The 17,314-nt window shown below is 57.4% G+C and overlaps 1 protein-coding gene across 2 annotated transcripts; it reads right to left on the minus strand.

The window, feature by feature from the left end:
- Positions 1 to 1,368: 1,368 nt before the first annotated feature.
- TBC1D13 (TBC1 domain family member 13) lies at positions 1,369 to 17,084 on the minus strand. Of its 2 annotated transcripts, XM_040962818.1 has the most exons (12): positions 16,939 to 17,084; positions 15,856 to 15,929; positions 13,307 to 13,347; positions 12,794 to 12,855; positions 12,573 to 12,672; positions 11,808 to 11,890; positions 9,231 to 9,390; positions 5,105 to 5,315; positions 4,425 to 4,588; positions 2,145 to 2,305; positions 1,918 to 1,975; positions 1,369 to 1,553 (listed from the first exon to the last, which is right to left on the minus strand). In XM_040962818.1, the coding sequence occupies exons 1-12, from the start codon at positions 16,959 to 16,961 to the stop codon at positions 1,488 to 1,490; spliced, it is 1,203 nt and encodes a 400-aa protein (XP_040818752.1). In that variant the 5' UTR covers positions 16,962 to 17,084; the 3' UTR covers positions 1,369 to 1,487. The 2 variants fall into 2 exon arrangements, with proteins under 2 accessions (XP_040818752.1, XP_040818753.1); XM_040962819.1 differs by lacking the exons at positions 4,425 to 4,588; positions 5,105 to 5,315.
- Positions 17,085 to 17,314: the final 230 nt, after the last annotated feature.

Raw genomic sequence — 17,314 nt, forward strand, 5'->3', positions numbered from 1 at the left:
TGGGGTCAGGCAAAGGGAATGCATCTTGTGTCCCAGGCAGTGTCTGCCGGACCCCAAGCATGGCCCGAGCTTCAGGCTGCCGGCAGATCCTGGGTAGAAGGGGCCCAGGCTGGCAGGACGCGTGTGTGACTGGCTGCCCCAGGGCTCCTGGATGGTGGCGAGGGAACCAGGTCTCTGGTCCCACATGCTCAGAACCTCCCACCAGGTCCCACTGGAAAACCCGTGAGATCCAGGGGCAAGGGGAGAAGATGCTGATTTTGGGAAATTTAGCCCTTCAGCACTCACACTGTCAAAGCGGGGAGAGCCTGGGAAAGGAGGCAGGTGGGTCCCTAGTGGGGCTGTGCCAAGCAGAGGAAGGCATGAGGGGCAGGAGGGCTGCAGGGCCTGGCTCCTTGGCTCCTGCCTGCCACCCTGTTACACAGCCTTCTGGACTCGACACCTGTTCTCTCCAGCAGCAAGTGCAACTCCTGCCTGAGATGCTCTGCCCCAGGCAATCGCCCAAACCCTGCGACGCCCAAGCACGTGACCAGAGAAGGGCAAGTGCTCCTCTCTACCCTCTGAGTGGGGCATGGGCTCTGGGGGTGCAGACTTGCCAGGCCGAAGGCTGGGCAGCTTTGGTGGAGCAGGTGGTGCCAACCTGGCAGTTACCACTAGGTACTCTTCCTGGGGCGGGGACCCCCACATCTCCTCCTGAACCCCGGGACAACAGGCTCAGCACACCTACGGCTGCCATTTCTCAGCAGCCGTGGGCTGGTCCTGGGGACTGGGCTCCGGACCTCCCTGGCTGGTGCAAGGCGACAGGGTGGGGCCTTGCTGAGCCACGGTCCTTTCTGTCTCCTTGGTCCAGGGCAGTGGAGAGCAAACTCAGAATAAGGCACCCCAGGAGAAAGGGCAGAGGGAGACTGTGTGCCTGTGTGTCTCGGACCTGCTGACCCCCTCACCCGCGGGGAGAGGCGGAGAACTGGGGACGAGCGACCTGTGGCCACCCACCAACACTAGATCAGACACGGGCTCGAAGGGAGCGGCGGAGATGCGAGGAGGGCCTGGTGGCCGCCAAACACCCTACTCCACGGTCACTTTCCTGGTGGGACAGCCTCAGCACCAGGCCCCATGTGCCGAGCACCTGCTCCATCCAGCGCCCAGGAGACCAGGACAAGGAGAGGAGCGGGAAACAGGAGAGCTGGCGCAGGGGCCCTGCCAGCTTCCCGAGGCTCCCATATGGGTCCCCACCTGCCCCAGCAGCCAGGGTCACTGCTGCAGCTGGCGCAGTGGCTTGGGCGCAGGTCCTGGCACTGACGAGCAGGGGTGGGCCCAGCGCCCCACAGCAGGAGCAGCCTGGGATGGGGGCCAGGCCTTGAAGTCCAAGCAGCCCTTCCCTGGAAGCTGCCCCACAAGTAGGGGCACAGGGCAGGTGGCTTCTGTGAATCCCACAAGCTGGGGCACGGGGCAGGTGGCTTCTCTCCCACGCCTGGACCTCTTACAGCCTGTTACTGCGAGTCCTGGAGCTCCTTAGCTTTCTGTATGATCTGGGAGACGTCACTGACAGGGTAGTCCTGAGAGGAGGAGAAGCCACGAATGGGCCACTGAAGCCAACTCCCTGTCACCACGCCCACACCCACCCACCCACAGGACCTGTACCCAGGCCAGCCTGGGCCTCACAGGCCCACAAAACGCCAGATGCCCCACACATCCCACCTAAGCCCCATGTGTCACTAACACCACAGCACCAGCCCAGGGCCTCACAGCCATTCCTAAAGCCCAAGAGCCTCCTCACCTCCCGGCACTGACAGCTGAGGCCAAGGCACACACAGCAGGCCACATGACCCCAAGGTGAGAGGCAGAGCCGGGCGACTGAGCCCAGCCCATCATGGCCACCAGGGGCTTCTAAGAGCACGCGTGCCCGTCCAGCTCCAATACCTGCAGCAGCCGCATGTTGACGATGAAGTCCCCTTCTAGCAGCTGCTCCCGGATCAGTCTAAGGAAGACAAGCAGCCACGTGTGGGCCCTTCCTGCACCCCACAGCCAGCAGGGCTCCTCCCACACCCCCACAGCCAGCAGGGCTCCTCCCCAGAGTGTAGCAGGACCAGCAGCCTCGTGTGGGCCCTTCCCGCGTAGCCCACGGGATGTCACTGCGATGTGCTCACATGAGCATGGCACAGCAGACGAGCAGCAGGAAGTCAAAGCGGCGGTCGTCGGCGAAGAGCGAGTCCCAGAGCCGGATGACGTCGGGCAGCAGGAACTCCTGGGACAGCAGCAGCGTGAGCCAGCGGAAGGCGAAGAACTGCGGCTTGATGTTCTGCTCTTGCTGGGGAGGGAGGGAGCGAGCTGACCGCCTGCCGGATGTGCTGCCCAGCCCAGCCCAGCCCAGCCCGAGGCGACCTTGAGGGGCAGCTATGACAGAAGCTCCAAACGACTTTTCTACATGCTCTTGAATTTAGAAATGACAGGACATCGTCTCAACCATCACATGGGGTGAGAGCTGGCCTCAGGGCATCACGGCTTAAACTGTGATGCCAGCAACGTACACGGGCACCAGACTAACCCGGCTCCCTGCTAATGCACTTGGGAAGCAGTGGAGGGCAGCCGAGGCCTTGGGCCTCTTCTCTGGAGGGCGCGCCCAGCTGCTGCAGCCATCTGAGGAGTGACCAGCAGACAGAAGGTCTGTCCCTTCCTCCCTCTCCCTCTCTCTGGGAGAACCCCACCTAGGAACCTAGGGCTGAATTCCTGGCCCCCCGTGTCAGTCCCAGGAGGGCCCATCTGAGACTGTCGGGCAGTGGATGAAGCTCTTTTTCTCCCTGCTTCTGGTTAACATACAAACCACTGCAGGCTTTGTACCGGGGGCCGGGGCTCTCAGCAGACACGCCAAGCCTGGTCCTGCGTTGGGCGTGTTCCACGTGTCACCTTACTTGGCCCCCACCAAGTAATGACTAGCAGCAGGCAGGACTCTTCTGGTGAGCCCGGGAATATTTTAACTGGAAAAGCTCTAGGGTGTGCAGCAGCAGGAAGCTGGATCAGAAGCAGAGCTGTGCCTGAACCCAGACACCAGAATACAAGACTGGCACCACGAACAGCGTCTTGAAATACTGTGCCACGCCCCGACTCGCATGCCTGCTCACAGAAGTGTTTGTTTTTTTAAAGATTTATTTATTTTTATTGGAAAGGTAGATATACAGAAAGGAAGAAGATCTTCCGTCCCATGATTCACTCCCCAAGTGATCGCAATGGCCAGAGCTGAGCCAATCCAAAGCCAGAGGCTTCTTCAAGTCTCCCATGCAGGTGCAGGGTCCCAAAGCTTTGGACTGTCCTCGACTGCTTTCCCAGGCCACAAGCAGGGAGCTGGATGGGAAGCTGAGCTGCCAGGACCAGAACCAGTGCCCATATGGGATCCCGGTATGTTCAAAGCAAGGACTTTAACCGCTACACTATCTCACTGGGCCCAGAAGTGTGTTCTGAAATACCCAGGAACTGGCACCAAATCATTCTCAAAGTTACCTCTATTTCTTTTTAAATGCTTAATCGCTTTTTCTTCTACTTAAATGGCAGAATAGCACAGAGAGGAAGCCATACTTCCTTCCACTGGTTTACTCCTGCCACAGCTGAGACTGGGCCAGGCTGCAGCCAGGAGCCCAGAACTCTACCAGGTTCCCCTGACAGGTGCTGGGGGCCAAGGACTGCAGCCGGAAAGCAGGACACTGGACAGAGAAGCCAGGACTTGAAAACAAGTGCTCCAATGTGGCTGTGGGCATTCCCACATTAAGTGGGTTAAGTGGCAGCTTAACCCACTGTACCACGAGGCTTGCCACTAGCTCCCTCTGTATTTGCCCCTTAAGTGAAAAACAAAATTAACTGGACTTGGCGCAATGCTTCAACATGCTAATTCTCTTCCTTCAAGTGCCAGGATCCCATATGGGTGCTGGTTCAAGTCCCAGCTGCCTCACTTCCCATCCAGCTCCCTGCTTGTGGTCTGGGAAAGCAGCCCAAAGCCTTGGGACCCTGCACCTGTGGGGAGACCCAGAAGAAGCTCCTGGCTCCTGGCTTTGGATCAGTGCAGCTCTGGCCATTGAGGTCACCTGGGGAGTGAACCAGCGGACAAAGATCTGTCTCTGTCTGTTTCTCTCTTTAGTGTATGTACTGCTAAAACGAGCACTCTCCTCTCTGTAAATCTCATTTCCCAGTTAAAAAAAAAACCTTTAAAAATAAATAAGATTAATTGCATTTTGTCAGACTATAAACAGGCTTAACTCACTTGATGTCTGCTAAGTGTTCCGCACATCAAGCCTGGCATACAATGGGCACTGCTCTCACCTCCCTGTGCCCTCTCTTCAGCTGCCTGGCCCTCCAGGCCTGCCTCAGCACTTGGGCTGGTGTCTCCTGGCACATAGGACAACAGCCCGAAGCAGCAGCAGTGGTGGCCAGGGCCTCACCAGCTTTAGGTAGAGCTCCAGGTCCTTCTCCTTCAGCGTCGAGTACACCTTCTCCATCTTATAGGTGATGCCGCACTGCGAGTCATCCAGGCTCTTGATGAAGTTGTCCTGGATCTCGGCCATGAGGTTGGAGAAGCAGAAGAAGGTGTCGGCCTCGGCGTGCTCTAGCGATGGCAGAGAGGGGCGGGGAGGGCACACAGACACAGCACATGCTCGAGTCCCGTCTCTCACTCAGACCCTTTCTACTTTTGAGCTCTGGACAGTCAGCCAGCTGCCAAGACGAGGCCCGGCCCTCCCCTGCCCTTGCCCAGTCTCTAGCCACAGGAAGGTCCCGGGCAATATCCTCTCATATCTGCTCCTCACACTGTCCCCTGTGCAGGCAACGTGTGCCACGCTTGCTGGATGCCATTTTCAAATTATGGTGTCAATATTCTCACATGGCTTCCTGTACATCCCTCTCGGCTCTGCCCCAGGTGATGTGACACTATCCAGAAATTAACAGAGCCAGCGCTCTAGGTGGTCAGCGCCAAAACGGACACCACAGCTAACCCAGGCTGACCTGTTATCTGACAGGGCGTGTGGGCCGGGGGTAGGAAGCCGCCCCATGGGGCACAGCCCGGCTTGTGCTGCTCCAGGTCTGGAGGTCCCGCTGAGGCTGCAGGTGGCTGTGAGCCTCTTACCTTTCCACTCGCTGTTAGGGTCGGTGGCGAAGGTGTAGTAGAGCGGCCCCACGATCTCGTTCATGCCCTGCACATAGGCGATGCCAGGGTTGAGCTTGGCGTAGATGAACAGGATCCGCTCCACCACCTCCCAGTGTGCCTCGCAGCCGCTGGGCGGCACCTCGTACTTGTTCAGGGTCGAGGAGCCAGAGTTCTTGTGAGGGGAGCTCATCTGAGGAGACATGTCCCAGCCAGAGGGGTCACTCCAGGTCCGGGGGAGCACGCCCAGCACACTGTGAGGAATCGGGCAGGGAAATCCAAACCACGGCCACTTGCCAAAATCTACCCTTTGCTAAGCTGACAAAAAGCTAGGACGACAGCCACCTCCAAGGTGACACAGTGATGGGGACATGCCCTGGAGGAACTTTCTGGAGGAAGGCGGGCCAATGCCACGGCCGCACCCACAAGGAAGAATGTACCTGGCTGTCCACGGATGCCCCTTGTTATGCTGTCATGTCCTGGTAAACACATAGAGGGGCGAGCTGTGATCCTGGCACCAGCTTAGAATCTACAGGGTCAAGGTCAGAGTTGTAGCATTGCAGGTAAAACCACAGCCCATGAAGCTACCGTCCCATATAATTGGCCAGTTCATGTCCCAGCTGCCCTATTTTCAATCTAGCTCCCGACCAATGCCTGGGAACGCAGCAGAAATAAGCCAGCTCCTCCAGACCCTGCCACTCACCTGGGAGCTCCAGGTGAGGCTCCTGGCTCCTGACTTCAGCCTGGCCTAGCACTGGTGCTGCGTAACTCTTTCAAAATAAACAAATCTTACACAACAAAGCAGCACACACAGGGTCACTTGCAATGCCAGCAGCATTCCTCCTAGCGCACTTGGGCAATCAGTGGAGGACGTCCCACACGCATGGGCCCCTACCATCCATCCGAGACCCACATGGAACTCCTGGCTCTAGCCTGGCCCAGCCCTGGCTGTTGCAGCCATTTAGGGAATGAATCCATGGACAAAAGTTCTCTCCATCCTTCTCTATTGTTTTCCCTCTCAAATATAAATAAGAGTTAAAACAAAACAAAACAAACAAACAAAAAAAACAGAAGGCAGGGGTGTCTTCCATAGCCTCCATTAGCGGGCCTGGGTTCAACAGCCAGGCGTGTTCCCTGGTCCAGTCAAGCAGGGCAGCAGTGATGGGCCAAGGCACTGGACACCTACCGCCCACAAGGCAGACCATTTACCGCATGGTTTCAGCCGCACTCATCTCAGCAATGCCAGGGATCTGGGAAGTGAACCAGCAACAGTGGACTACCTCTCAAAATAACAAGCACATCCACAGCCACTACAAGCTGAGAGTACGCCAAGCTACAACTGCTCTGTGCACAGCGCCCAGCAGGAGCAAGGCCAAGGCTGACCCGGCCCTGGGGCATCTGGCCAGCTCATCGCTGCTTGCGAGCAGCACCCCATACACAGGGTCTGGTTCAAATTCCAGGGTCAGCCCTTCTGACCCAGGTTTCCAAGGATGTAGGGGCTGGGAAGAGGCAGACTTCCCAGAGCTCAAACACTTGGGTCCCTGATACCCACGTGGGAGAGCTGGCTGGAGTGCCCAGCTCCTGCCCACGGCCCAGTCTGGCCCTGGCTGCTGCAGCCATTTGGGGAGTCAAGCCCTGCCCCTCACCTGGAGGACTCCAGGAGCTCACCGAATAGCCTCCTCTGCGTGTGTCCCTCTCACTAATGCTGCCACACTTCCGTCCCTGCCCTGCTCAGCACCCAGGACAGGCCCACCACAGCCCCCTCCCCCTGACCTCTGCTTCCCACTCCTCCCTGCCTGCATCTGTGCTCACTAGACCCTGGGTCCTGAACACACAGGATGCCTACTGCTGCACGCCTGGAGCTCCTGGGCCCACCCCCTGGAAGGCTCACCCTCAGTCCCTGGGCTCGGCCAGCCCACTTCCTGGGAGGCTTCTCCGACGCCTACCTGCACCGCTCCTGGCACACTTCCTCACATCTGTCATTACTTTCTTTTCTTTCCTAATGTTTCGTTTGTTTATTGGAAGGCAGTCAGAAAGAGAGAAAAAGCCTCCATGCAGAGGCCAACTCCATCATGATCCCCACGCGGGGCAGGGGCCAAGAACTAGGGCATCATGTGCCACGCAGCAGCAGGAAGCTGGATTAGAAGCAGAACAGCCAGAACCACAACATGAGATGTCGCTATCGCAAGTGTCCAGTTGACAGGACAAGCCACAGCACTGGCCCGCTGATTTCTTAAAAATGTTTATTGGGGGCGCCAAGAGCTATGGCCTAGCAGCAAGGGTGCTTGCCCTGAACACGCTGGAATCCCATATGGGCATAGGTTCTAATCCCTGCAGCTCCACTTCTCACCCAGCTCCCTGCTTGTGGCCTGGGAAAGCAATCAAAGATGGCCCAAAGCCTTGGGACCCTGCACCTGTGTGGGAGACCTGGAAGAGGCTCCTGGCTCCTGGCTTCGAATTGGCTCAGCTCCGGCCATTGCAGTAACTTAGGGATTGAATCATGGGATGGAAGATCTTCCTCTCTGTCTCTCCTTCTCTCTGTCTCTCTTCCTCTCTGTATATCTGACTTTGCAATACAAACAAATAAAAACTAAAAAAAAAAGTTTCTTGGGGGTGGCATGGTGCCATGGCAAGTTAATCCTGTCTGGAAGCAGTGGTATTCCTTATGGGCACCAGTTCCAGTCCTGGCTACTCCACTTCCCATCCATCTCTCTGCCTGTGGCCTGAGAAAGCAATCTAGGTGGCCCAAAGCCTTGGGACCCTGCATCTAGGTGAGACCCGGAGGAGGCTCCTGGCTCCTGAACATCTCAGCTCTGGCTGCTGTAGCCACTTGAGGAGTGAACCAAAGAATAGAAGATCTTTCTAAATTTGCCTTCTCTCTATAAATCTTTCTAATAAAAATAAATAAATTTTTTTATTTTATCTTTTGAAAGATTTATTTTATTACAAAATCAGATATACAGAGAAGAGGAGAGACAGAGAGAAAGATCTTCTGTCCCATGATTCACTCCCCAAGTGGCTGCAACGGCTGGTGCTGTGACAATCCAAAGCCAGGAGCCAGGAACTTCTTCCAGGTCTCCCACATGGGTGCAGGGTCCTAAAATATTGGGCCGTCCTCGACTGCTTTCCCAGGCCACAAGCAGGGAGCTAGATAGGAAGTGAGGCTGCCAGTATTAGAACCAGCACCACATGGGATCCCGGCGCGTTCAAGGCGAAGACTTTAGCCGCTAGGCCACGCTGCCAGGCCCACAAAATAAATAAATATTTTTTAAAAACACCTGCCTTGGGCCCGGCGCGATGGCGCAGTGGTTAAGGTCCTCGCCTTGCACGCCCGGGATCCCATATGGGCGCTGGTTCTAATCCTGGCGGCCCCACTTCCCATCCAGCTCCCTGCCTGTGGCCTGGGAAAGCAGTCGAGGACAGCCCAAAGCTTTGGGACCCTGTACCCGCGTGGGAGACCCGGAAGAGGCTCCTGGCTTTGGATTGGCATAGTATCGGCCCGTTGCGCTCACTTGGGGAGTGAATCATTGGACGGAAGATCTTCCTCTCTGTCTCTCCTCTCTGTATAACCACCTTTCCAATAAAAATAAAATAAATCTTTTTAAAAAACAACAAAAAAACACCTGCCTTTCAAATAAAAAATAAGTCTTTAAAAATGTTTTCTTATTTTCATCCATTTGAAAGGCAGATGGCGGAAATCTGCTCTAAATTTCACACCCTAAATGGCTGAAACAGCCAGGTGGGGTCAGGCGGGGCCAAGCGGGGTCAAGTACTGGGGTGACACTTGCTGCCTCCCGAGATGCTACAGCAGGACGCTGGATCAAAACCAAGTCGGTAGGGGCTCGAACACAGGGACATCAGTACGGTACATGGTGTGGCCAGCAGCGAGTCCACCTGCTGTGCCACACCCCCACCCCAGCTCTCTCAGTGCCATCTCCAGGAGGGCCTGGCAGCATGGCTCAGCCACACGGTCACGTGTGATCAGAACACAGGCCCAATCTCCAGGCAGAAGCAGCAGGTGGGTCCCTTAGGGGAGCTGCCACACCAGGCAGGGGAGGGCTTGCAGGGCCACCCAGGGGCCACCCACGGTCCCCATGCTGCCTCTCACGTTTGTCACTCCACTCCGATTCCGTGCCACTGTTTGGGATTTTAGTGTTGTCTGCTCCACGCGCTTCCGAAGGGTCTCAAACTCATTCTGGGGGTCCAGGATGAGGAGGCATGGGTACTCGGTGGCACTCTGGAAGAAGGACATGTCGGGGCACAACCTCCTGTGGGGACAGAGAATCCCAGGACTCAGGGAGAGGCTCCGCTTTGCTGCCCAAAACCCCAGCATCCTCCAGAGCATCCTTTTTTTTCAAAAAAGATTTTATTTTTATTTAAAAGTCATATACAGAGAATGGGAGACCAAGATCTTCCTTCTGTTGATTCACTCCCCAAATGGCCACAACAGCCAGAGCTGCACCGATCCGAAGCCAGGCGCCTGGAGCCCCCTTCAGGTCTCCTGAGCAGATGCAGGGTCCCAAGGCCTTGGGCCATCCTCGGCTTTTGGGCCGTCCTCGACTGCCTTCCCAAGCCACAAACAGGGAGCTGGATGAGAAGCAGGGCTGCTGAGACATGAACTAACGCCATGTGGGATTCCAGCACGTGCAGGGTGAGGACTTTAGCTGCTAGGCCACCACACCTGGCCTCAGAGTCTCTTTGTTTTGTTTTTTTAATCACAACATTTTATTTAAAAAGCACTACAGTAAAAAAAAAAGAAAAACACATCTGGCCTAGCATCCAGCAGTTTGGTGCCTGAGGCCAAGCAGGGGTAGCTGGAGTAGAGAGCTTAGTTAGAGCCTGCCTCGGCTCCTGGCTTTGGTCTGGGTCAGTCCTGGCTGCGGTGGGCATCTGGGAGTGAACAGCAGGTGTGAGCCGTTTGTCACATAAAAGTAAGCCACCGTGTGGCAGTGGCAGGTGGACACACGGGTGTATTCCTCAGGGTCTCACAATGCTGCTCCCCCTGAAAAAATGGGCGTCTTCCCCAGGGACCCCCCGCCGAGTTGGTGCTTCCCAGGCTAGGAACAGCAACAGCGCCGGCTGGCTCAACAGCATGAGCTCTGCCCCGGAGCACTGCATGACGGACACAGCAACATGTCACCAACGGAGGAAAACAAGCCAAGGCACAGGCTCTGCAGTGACAGCAGGTTTGTGAAACACACCAAGTGCAGAACATACTCGTGCTCCGTGCTGGCACGCAGCACACACAGTGGCAGGTGCTCAGGAGCTCTGCGTGGGGCACACCAACTGAAACCCCATTCATCTCCCCAGGCCCACGCCAGCACCAGCACCAGACGTGGCTCTTCTTCTTTTATTAATATTTATCTATTTGAAAGACACAGTTAACGGAGAGAGCTCTTTCAGCCACTGGTTCACTCCCCAGATGACCACAGCCGCCAGAGCTGAGCCAGACGGAAGCCAAGGGTCAGGAGCTTTCTCTAGGTCTCCCAAGCCAGTGGGCCACCTTCCACTGCTTTTACCAGGCCATTGGCAGGGAGCTGGACAGGAAATGGATCAGCTGGAACTTGAACTGGCATTCACAGGGAATGCTAACAACGCAGATGGCAGCTTTACCTTCCACACTCTAGCACCAAGCCCAAGACATGGATCTCTGCTTTAGATGTCTATTTGAAAGGCAGAGCAACAGAGAGACCCGCCAGGCTGCCTGACTCCTTGTCCAACACACTGGGGAAGCCCATGTTTTTGCTCTTTAGAAAAGTAGCAAAACACTATAGCTCGGGCCTGGTGGCGTGGCCTAGCAGCTAAAGTCCTCGCCTTGAACGCGCAGGGATCCCATATGGGCACTGGTTCTAAGCCCGGTAGCTCCACTTCCCATCCACCTCCCTGCTTGTGGCCTGGGAAGGCAGTCGAGGAAGGCCCAATTCCTTGGGACCCTGCACCCGTGTGGGATACCCAGAAGAAGTTCCTGGATCCTGGCTTCAGATCAGCATAGCATCGGCTGTTGCACTCACTTGGGGAGTGAATCATTGGACAGATCTTCCTCTCTGTTTCTCCTCCTCTCTGTATCTCTGACTTGCCAATAAATACATAAATCTTTTTTAAAAATACTATAGCTCATTATTATTATTTTTTAAATACATGTGTGACTTTATCACTGCCCCACACAGATCAACTCCAAGGTTACCTGCCTCCTGCACGGCCTCCGGCACCTGGAAGGCCTCGTGGCCATCTCCTCCCCATGGGCACAGACCTCGTTCTCCCAGGCAACCTCCCTACCCCTGAAGCACCGAGTCCATCTCCAGTGGCACTGGTCATGAAAGCTGGGGCCCAGAGGATACGCTGGGCAGACTGAGTGTTGGCCATGCCATCTCCCCCGAGGCTGAGGAGGGCACCACACCTGCTCAGCTCCACCTCCAGTGGGAGCCTGGCCTCTAGCAGGGCTCAATACTTCTGGGATGATGGCCCGAGGAAGCTACACACCCTGGACGTACAAGGGAGATGCCTGGGTAGGCACAGACCCCACTCACCTCCCTCTCCGGCCCCTCTCGCTCCAGGCTCTGGTCTCAACTGCTCAGGGCACAACCCACCCCAGGCCTACAGGCCGTCACCTTATGAACCTGGGCTGGGAACGGACCAGACACGGAGGGCAGGAGGACCCAGGGCAGCCCCTCCTGGGGTGGCTCACCGGACGTCTTTGTCAATCTGCAGCAGCACCTTGTTGTCCTTGAAGTAGGTGTTCCACCGGCTATCGGGGCTGGGGTTGAGCGGCTGTGCAGAGAGAAGCACCTGCTCTGGCAAGGGCCCACCTGGACCCTGGGGAGAGTCCAGCCCCGAGGCCTAAAAGGTGGCCTCACGGCAACAGTACCACCAATCCACCTTTGACCACTAGGAGAGGACGTGAGCCCTGTGCAGGCCTTCTGGGTCAAATGCCCGTGCTGCACTGGGAGGGCCCACTGCCAGAGCTCTACAGGCCTGCAAATGCAAGGGGATCAGTTAACAGTGCATCAGCACTCCCATCCGGAGAAAGGTGTTGAGTCACCACGACAGGAGGGAGCTCAGAACGAAGCTTCCTGCGGACCACAGAGTGGCAGTTCATCCTCACTCTTGCCAGCTCTTTCCTGGGCCCCTTGCTGTGGGGAGGCCAAGGGTTGAGATGGATGGCACCCCTGACGTGCCCAGCACAAGCTGCCGAGGGAGCACTCCCTGGTCGTGGCCATCATCTTTGCCACTGCTGGGCGCAGGGCTCCCCATGAGGCTAGGCCTGGGAAGAAGTCAGCACACGATAGCATCTCCAGGGCTCCGGCAGCCCAACGCACCACAGCAGGGCCAGAGGGCACGGATTCCGGTCAGCCCCAGCCTCTGGCACGGAGGCAAAGAAGAAGGCTGGAGGTGAAGCAGAACCATGCTTGCTCCAAGGCTCTGGTCCCTCCCCATTCTGTCCCCTACTCACGTGGTCTTCAAAGGTCACGTCCTCTCTGGACACGCCCATGTTGGCCTTGGCAATGCCAGGCTGGATAATCATTTCCCTCAGGAACTGAGCATACAGTTCCCTGCAGGAGAAGAGAGAAGGGGTGACTCCCTGAGTTCCCCTGGGGAAGCCCAGGACAACCTGGGCCCCACCACCTCCATGGGGCAGGGAGGGCTCCAGGACCATCCTGTTGGGGCGCTTACCTTTGCCTGGCCAGGATAGAAGCCCACGAGGCTCTCTCCAAGGGCAGGTAGTTCAAGAGGATCTGCACAGAGTAGGGGACGCGGCTCTGGTCCTGCCCCACCACACCCTGCAGGCCCGCGCTAGGCGGCCTGGTAGAGCCCTGAGCAGGCCCTAGCAGAGCCGCCTACTTCTTCACCCACTGCTGCCCTCCTCCTGCCCTGGCCTTGGCTCTCCTCCCACGCTCCCTCCCAAGGGACCGGAAAATCTCACACTCAGAGGGGTAAGGGCTACCACCACCCGAGCCCACAGCTCTGGGCAAAGCAAGGGACTCCACCTCCAGCACATGGGACGGGCCAGGAAGTATGACCTAGTGTCCCATATCCAAGGGGACCCTGTAGGGAACCCCGAGAAGCCAGAAAAACCCGCAATGTCCCCGAAAAGCACCCTCACACAAGCCAGCCAAGGTGCGGGAAGGGAGCAAGGGGCTGGGGCGGGGCCGCCATGCAGGGACCCCCTCCTACCAACACACCCACCTTCCAGCACAGGCACCGCAGTCCACCCTCACAGGGAATGCCTGTGAACACAGCAGCAGAGATCACGGCCCACACCACAGTCTCAGAACCCCCAGCCCACCACCTCAGAGCCAGGCTGTAGGCAGCACAGGCAAGAAGGACTTTTTTGTTTGTTTTTAAAAGATTTATTTAATTTTATAGTAAAGGCAGATCTAAAGAGAGGAGGGAGAGACAGAGTGAGAAAGATTTTCAACCCGCTGGTTCACTCCCAATGGCTGGCTGCAATAGCATGAGCTGAGTTGATCCAAAGCCAGGAGCCAGGGGCTTTTTCCAGGTCTCCCATTTGGGGGCAGGGGCTCCACTGCTTTCCCAGGCCACAAGCAGGGAGCTGGATGGGAAGTGGAGCTGCCGGGACTTGAACCAGCACCCATATGAATCCTGGCGCGTGCAAGGTGAAGATGTAGATTAACTGAGCCATCACGCCTGGCCCAGGAAGTACTTCTGGGTGGGGGTCTAACCTACTGCACCACAGCATTGGTCCCTCCATATGGATCTCTGGTTCAAGTCCTGGTTGCTCCACTTCTGATACAATTCCCTGCTAATGCATCTGGGAAAGCAGCAGAAGATGGCCCAAGCACCGGGCGCCTGTACCCACGTGAGAGATTTGGAATAAGCTCCTGGCTTCGGACTAGTCCAGTTCCAGCCACTGTGGCCATCTGGAGAGCGAACCAGCAAATCAAAGAACTCTTTCCCTCTCTCTCTGCCTTTCAAGTAAAAAAATAATAGATAAATCTTTAAAAAAAAATTTCTGCCAGCACAACTTCTGGACTGGATACTAATTCAGTAATAGGTTTGCGTCCAGGGCCCGGGCTGTACCCACAGCAAGCCCAGTGTCCTGGTAGTTCATCCGAGGGCAACAGCTGCTCATCCCAGAGGTTTCCTCCTCAGATCAGCCTCGACCAAGCACCCGCCCTTCTAGCCCTGGATACACAGTGATGGCCCCGGGACGCTGCCTGCCTGGCTCCTACGCCGAGACAAAATGACACCAGCAGACGTCAGCCTGCTCCTGGGAAAGCCCCAGAAAGCCAAGAGCCGCACCTGTTTATTCCCAGCGCAGAGCTGGACATGAAAGGATTTGAGATACATAAACCAAGCTGCCTGGGGGATGCGGGCCGTGTGGTACAGGGGCTGAGACACTGGACAGGTGTGTCCACAGCCCACAGTGCAGTGCCTAGCTGCCCAGGAGGCAGCAGGTGCCAGCTCCACAAGTGGCTCTGCCACCCCTGTGAGAGACCTGGAATGGGTCCTGGCCTTGACCTGACCTAACCCTGGCCATTTAGAGTGTTTTGGTGAATGTAGGAGCTGGCTGTTTCTCTCTCTCAAACAGAGAAAAACGTAAAAACTAACCACCTATGCATGCTTAGGGCTGCGTGCTTTCGAGACGCAGCTGCGCTGGGATTTCTCTATAATCCCAGGGAGGGAAGGGCAACCCCATGGCTTCACCTCACAGGCAAAAAATTCTCAGGGGGCTTTTAAAATTAAAAGACATGATTTTTATTTCTTGAAATTTATTTGAAAGAGACCCAAAAGTCAGGGAGAGAGAGCTCTTGTGATCTGTTGGTTCACTCCCACAGTGTGTGCAGCAGCTGAGGCTGGCCAAGCTGGAGCCTGGAGCCCTACATGCCATCCAAGGCTCCACGTGCGTGGCAGGACTCCAAGGACCTGAGTCAGCACTGGTGGCCTGCCGGAATGCACATCAGCACATCAGCATGAGAGCAGAATCACTAACCCAGGCACTCCGGGGCAGAACACACATGGGCGTTGCAAGCAGGGGTCTTAACAAAGGCACTCAAGCCCACCCTAATCAGTTTATTTGGATGCAAAAAAGGGTGTATCCATTTCACTCATAATATGCATTAGTCTGTCTCTAGAATCTGTTAGGCCAGGGCCTTGCACACAGAGTCTCTAGCCCGAACTGACCATCACTCATTACCTGCCCTCAATGACCAAAGACACACCTGTCAGGATCTCTGTCACAGAGTCTCCTGCAGCAGCTGTCCCTGTGGCTTCTCTGGTGACCCCCCTGCCCTGGATCTGCACAGGGTTGGGGGCGCACAGGAAGACTCCTGGCCAGCCAAATGGCAGGGGCGGGGCGGGGCCAAAGGCTGCGCCAGCAGCTGAGCCGCCTCGGTGGGGTGGCTAAGTCAGTGTCTAAAGCTAGAATGTCATCCTGAACCAAAGTCCACCGTGGGCCCAGCCGTTGAGCCCACAAAGGGCTGGCAGTGAGGAAGCGGCTGCAGAACGAGGAAAGGCCTGCCCCAGACCTCCTCACCGCTCCAGCCCCCATCCAGGCGTCTCCCCAGTGACCCTCAGAATGCTAACAGTGGCCAGGGCTCTGGGGCGGATGCCTCAAGGCTTACCGTCCATGTCCACAGACCCCAGCAAGGGCCTCCCAAATCAAGCCAACCCCTCCCCCACAACACACACACCAAAGGCAGGGGTGGCCTGGGGCACTGTGCCCTCCACCCTCCCCACATGCCCCACTGGAGGAGGAGCAAGCCACAGCTCACCACTGAAGCTGAGCTCCCGCAGCTTTCCCAAGGCGATCGATGGCTCCTTTAGCACATCCTGGAAAACGGCAATCCTGGAGGGGGGATAGCGGGAGGATGGGGCAGCTGCAGCCTTGCCACCCTACCCCACTGCAGGCACCCCGCGCTCCCTCACTCCCCACCCCAGCCGCAGCCCGTCTCTTCCTCTCCTTCCGGACAGAAGATGACAAAATGCAGGGCAGCCGTTGTGGTTCTGCACACCAACTGCTGCCCACATGCCCCACACCAGCAGGAAGGCGCCAGTTTCCGCGAACGTCCCAGGGCAGGCAGAAGCTCATGGCCTGGGGAACTGGAGCGCCTGTCGCCCAGAACTCACTCTCTGCCACTCTGCCCCTCAAAGTAAGTCAAATAAATACTGGCAACGCTCAGGCGAGGAACAGGTCGGGGGAGCCAAAAGCCTACAGTTCCCCCTCCTTCTCTGTGCCCAGAAAACCAGAACCGTGGCAAAGACACCTGTGTTCTTCAAGCAACCCCGCTAACTCAGCAAGCTGGCCCAGCCCCCAGCACCGCCCGCTACCTGAACTCTGCGAACCCTAGGAACCAGGAGGAACCTGATCCGCCAGCCACGAGCTCCTGCCAGCTCCCCAGACTCAGAAATGAACCCCAAGGCAAGATCGCAGGGCCCGCCCCCTGGCAAGGACAAAACGTTAAAAATAATAATAACAATAAAATTTTAAAAGTCCTACGGGGAACTGGGAAGTGAGCAAAACTGAGCCAGGGCTGCAGGATGAAGCGGGCGCCTGGAGGGGCAGGTCCTCGGGTAAGGAAAGACCAGGGGGCTTTTGCAGAAAGAGGGGGTGTGTGGACAAGGGGTGTGGAAGGGGAGACAAGCTGGCGGGGCGGGGCACCGAGGGAAGACACCTCCTCCCAGAGCGGGCGATCCCGGGGTCCGGGGGCGGGAGTGGGGAGAGCGGAGGACACTAGAGCTACAAAGTAGGCACCGAGACCTTCTGCGGCAGGGACCCCGCATTCCCGGCTCTGCGGGGCACGAGGGGCGTCCTGGCCTGCAGCGGTCTGGCGGGGTGGGCACCAGGGACCCCTTACCGGCTCTTGTGCAGACTCGACATGGCGTTGGCTTACGGACCTCCTCTCCGGCCCCCCACACAGCCAGCCGCCACCACCGCCTCGGCTGCCACCGCGGCCCCCGAAAAGGGACGCGGGGCGATCGGCCAAAGCCTCCCAGCCGGAAACCTCACCGCGGGCATGCGCGCTCCGCCGCGCTCGGCCCCGCCCCTCTGGGTCACGTGCAGACGCTCTCTTGCCCCGCCTCCTCCTCCCGACACCCACCTGGCCGCAGCCAACCAGAGCCCCGGGCCCCGAGGGCGGAGCCTGGGGGCGACGGACGCCAGGCCACGCCCTCAGGTCCGGCGTCGCCACACCCCCAGGTCCTGTGTCTTGGGCGGAACATGGGATGGACGGA

Source organism: Ochotona curzoniae, unplaced genomic scaffold (assembly GCF_017591425.1).
Source record: "Ochotona curzoniae isolate NIBS_2020 unplaced genomic scaffold, NIBS_Ocur_1.0 scaffold_3208, whole genome shotgun sequence".
In the NCBI taxonomy this organism is placed as follows: Eukaryota; Metazoa; Chordata; class Mammalia; order Lagomorpha; family Ochotonidae; genus Ochotona; species Ochotona curzoniae.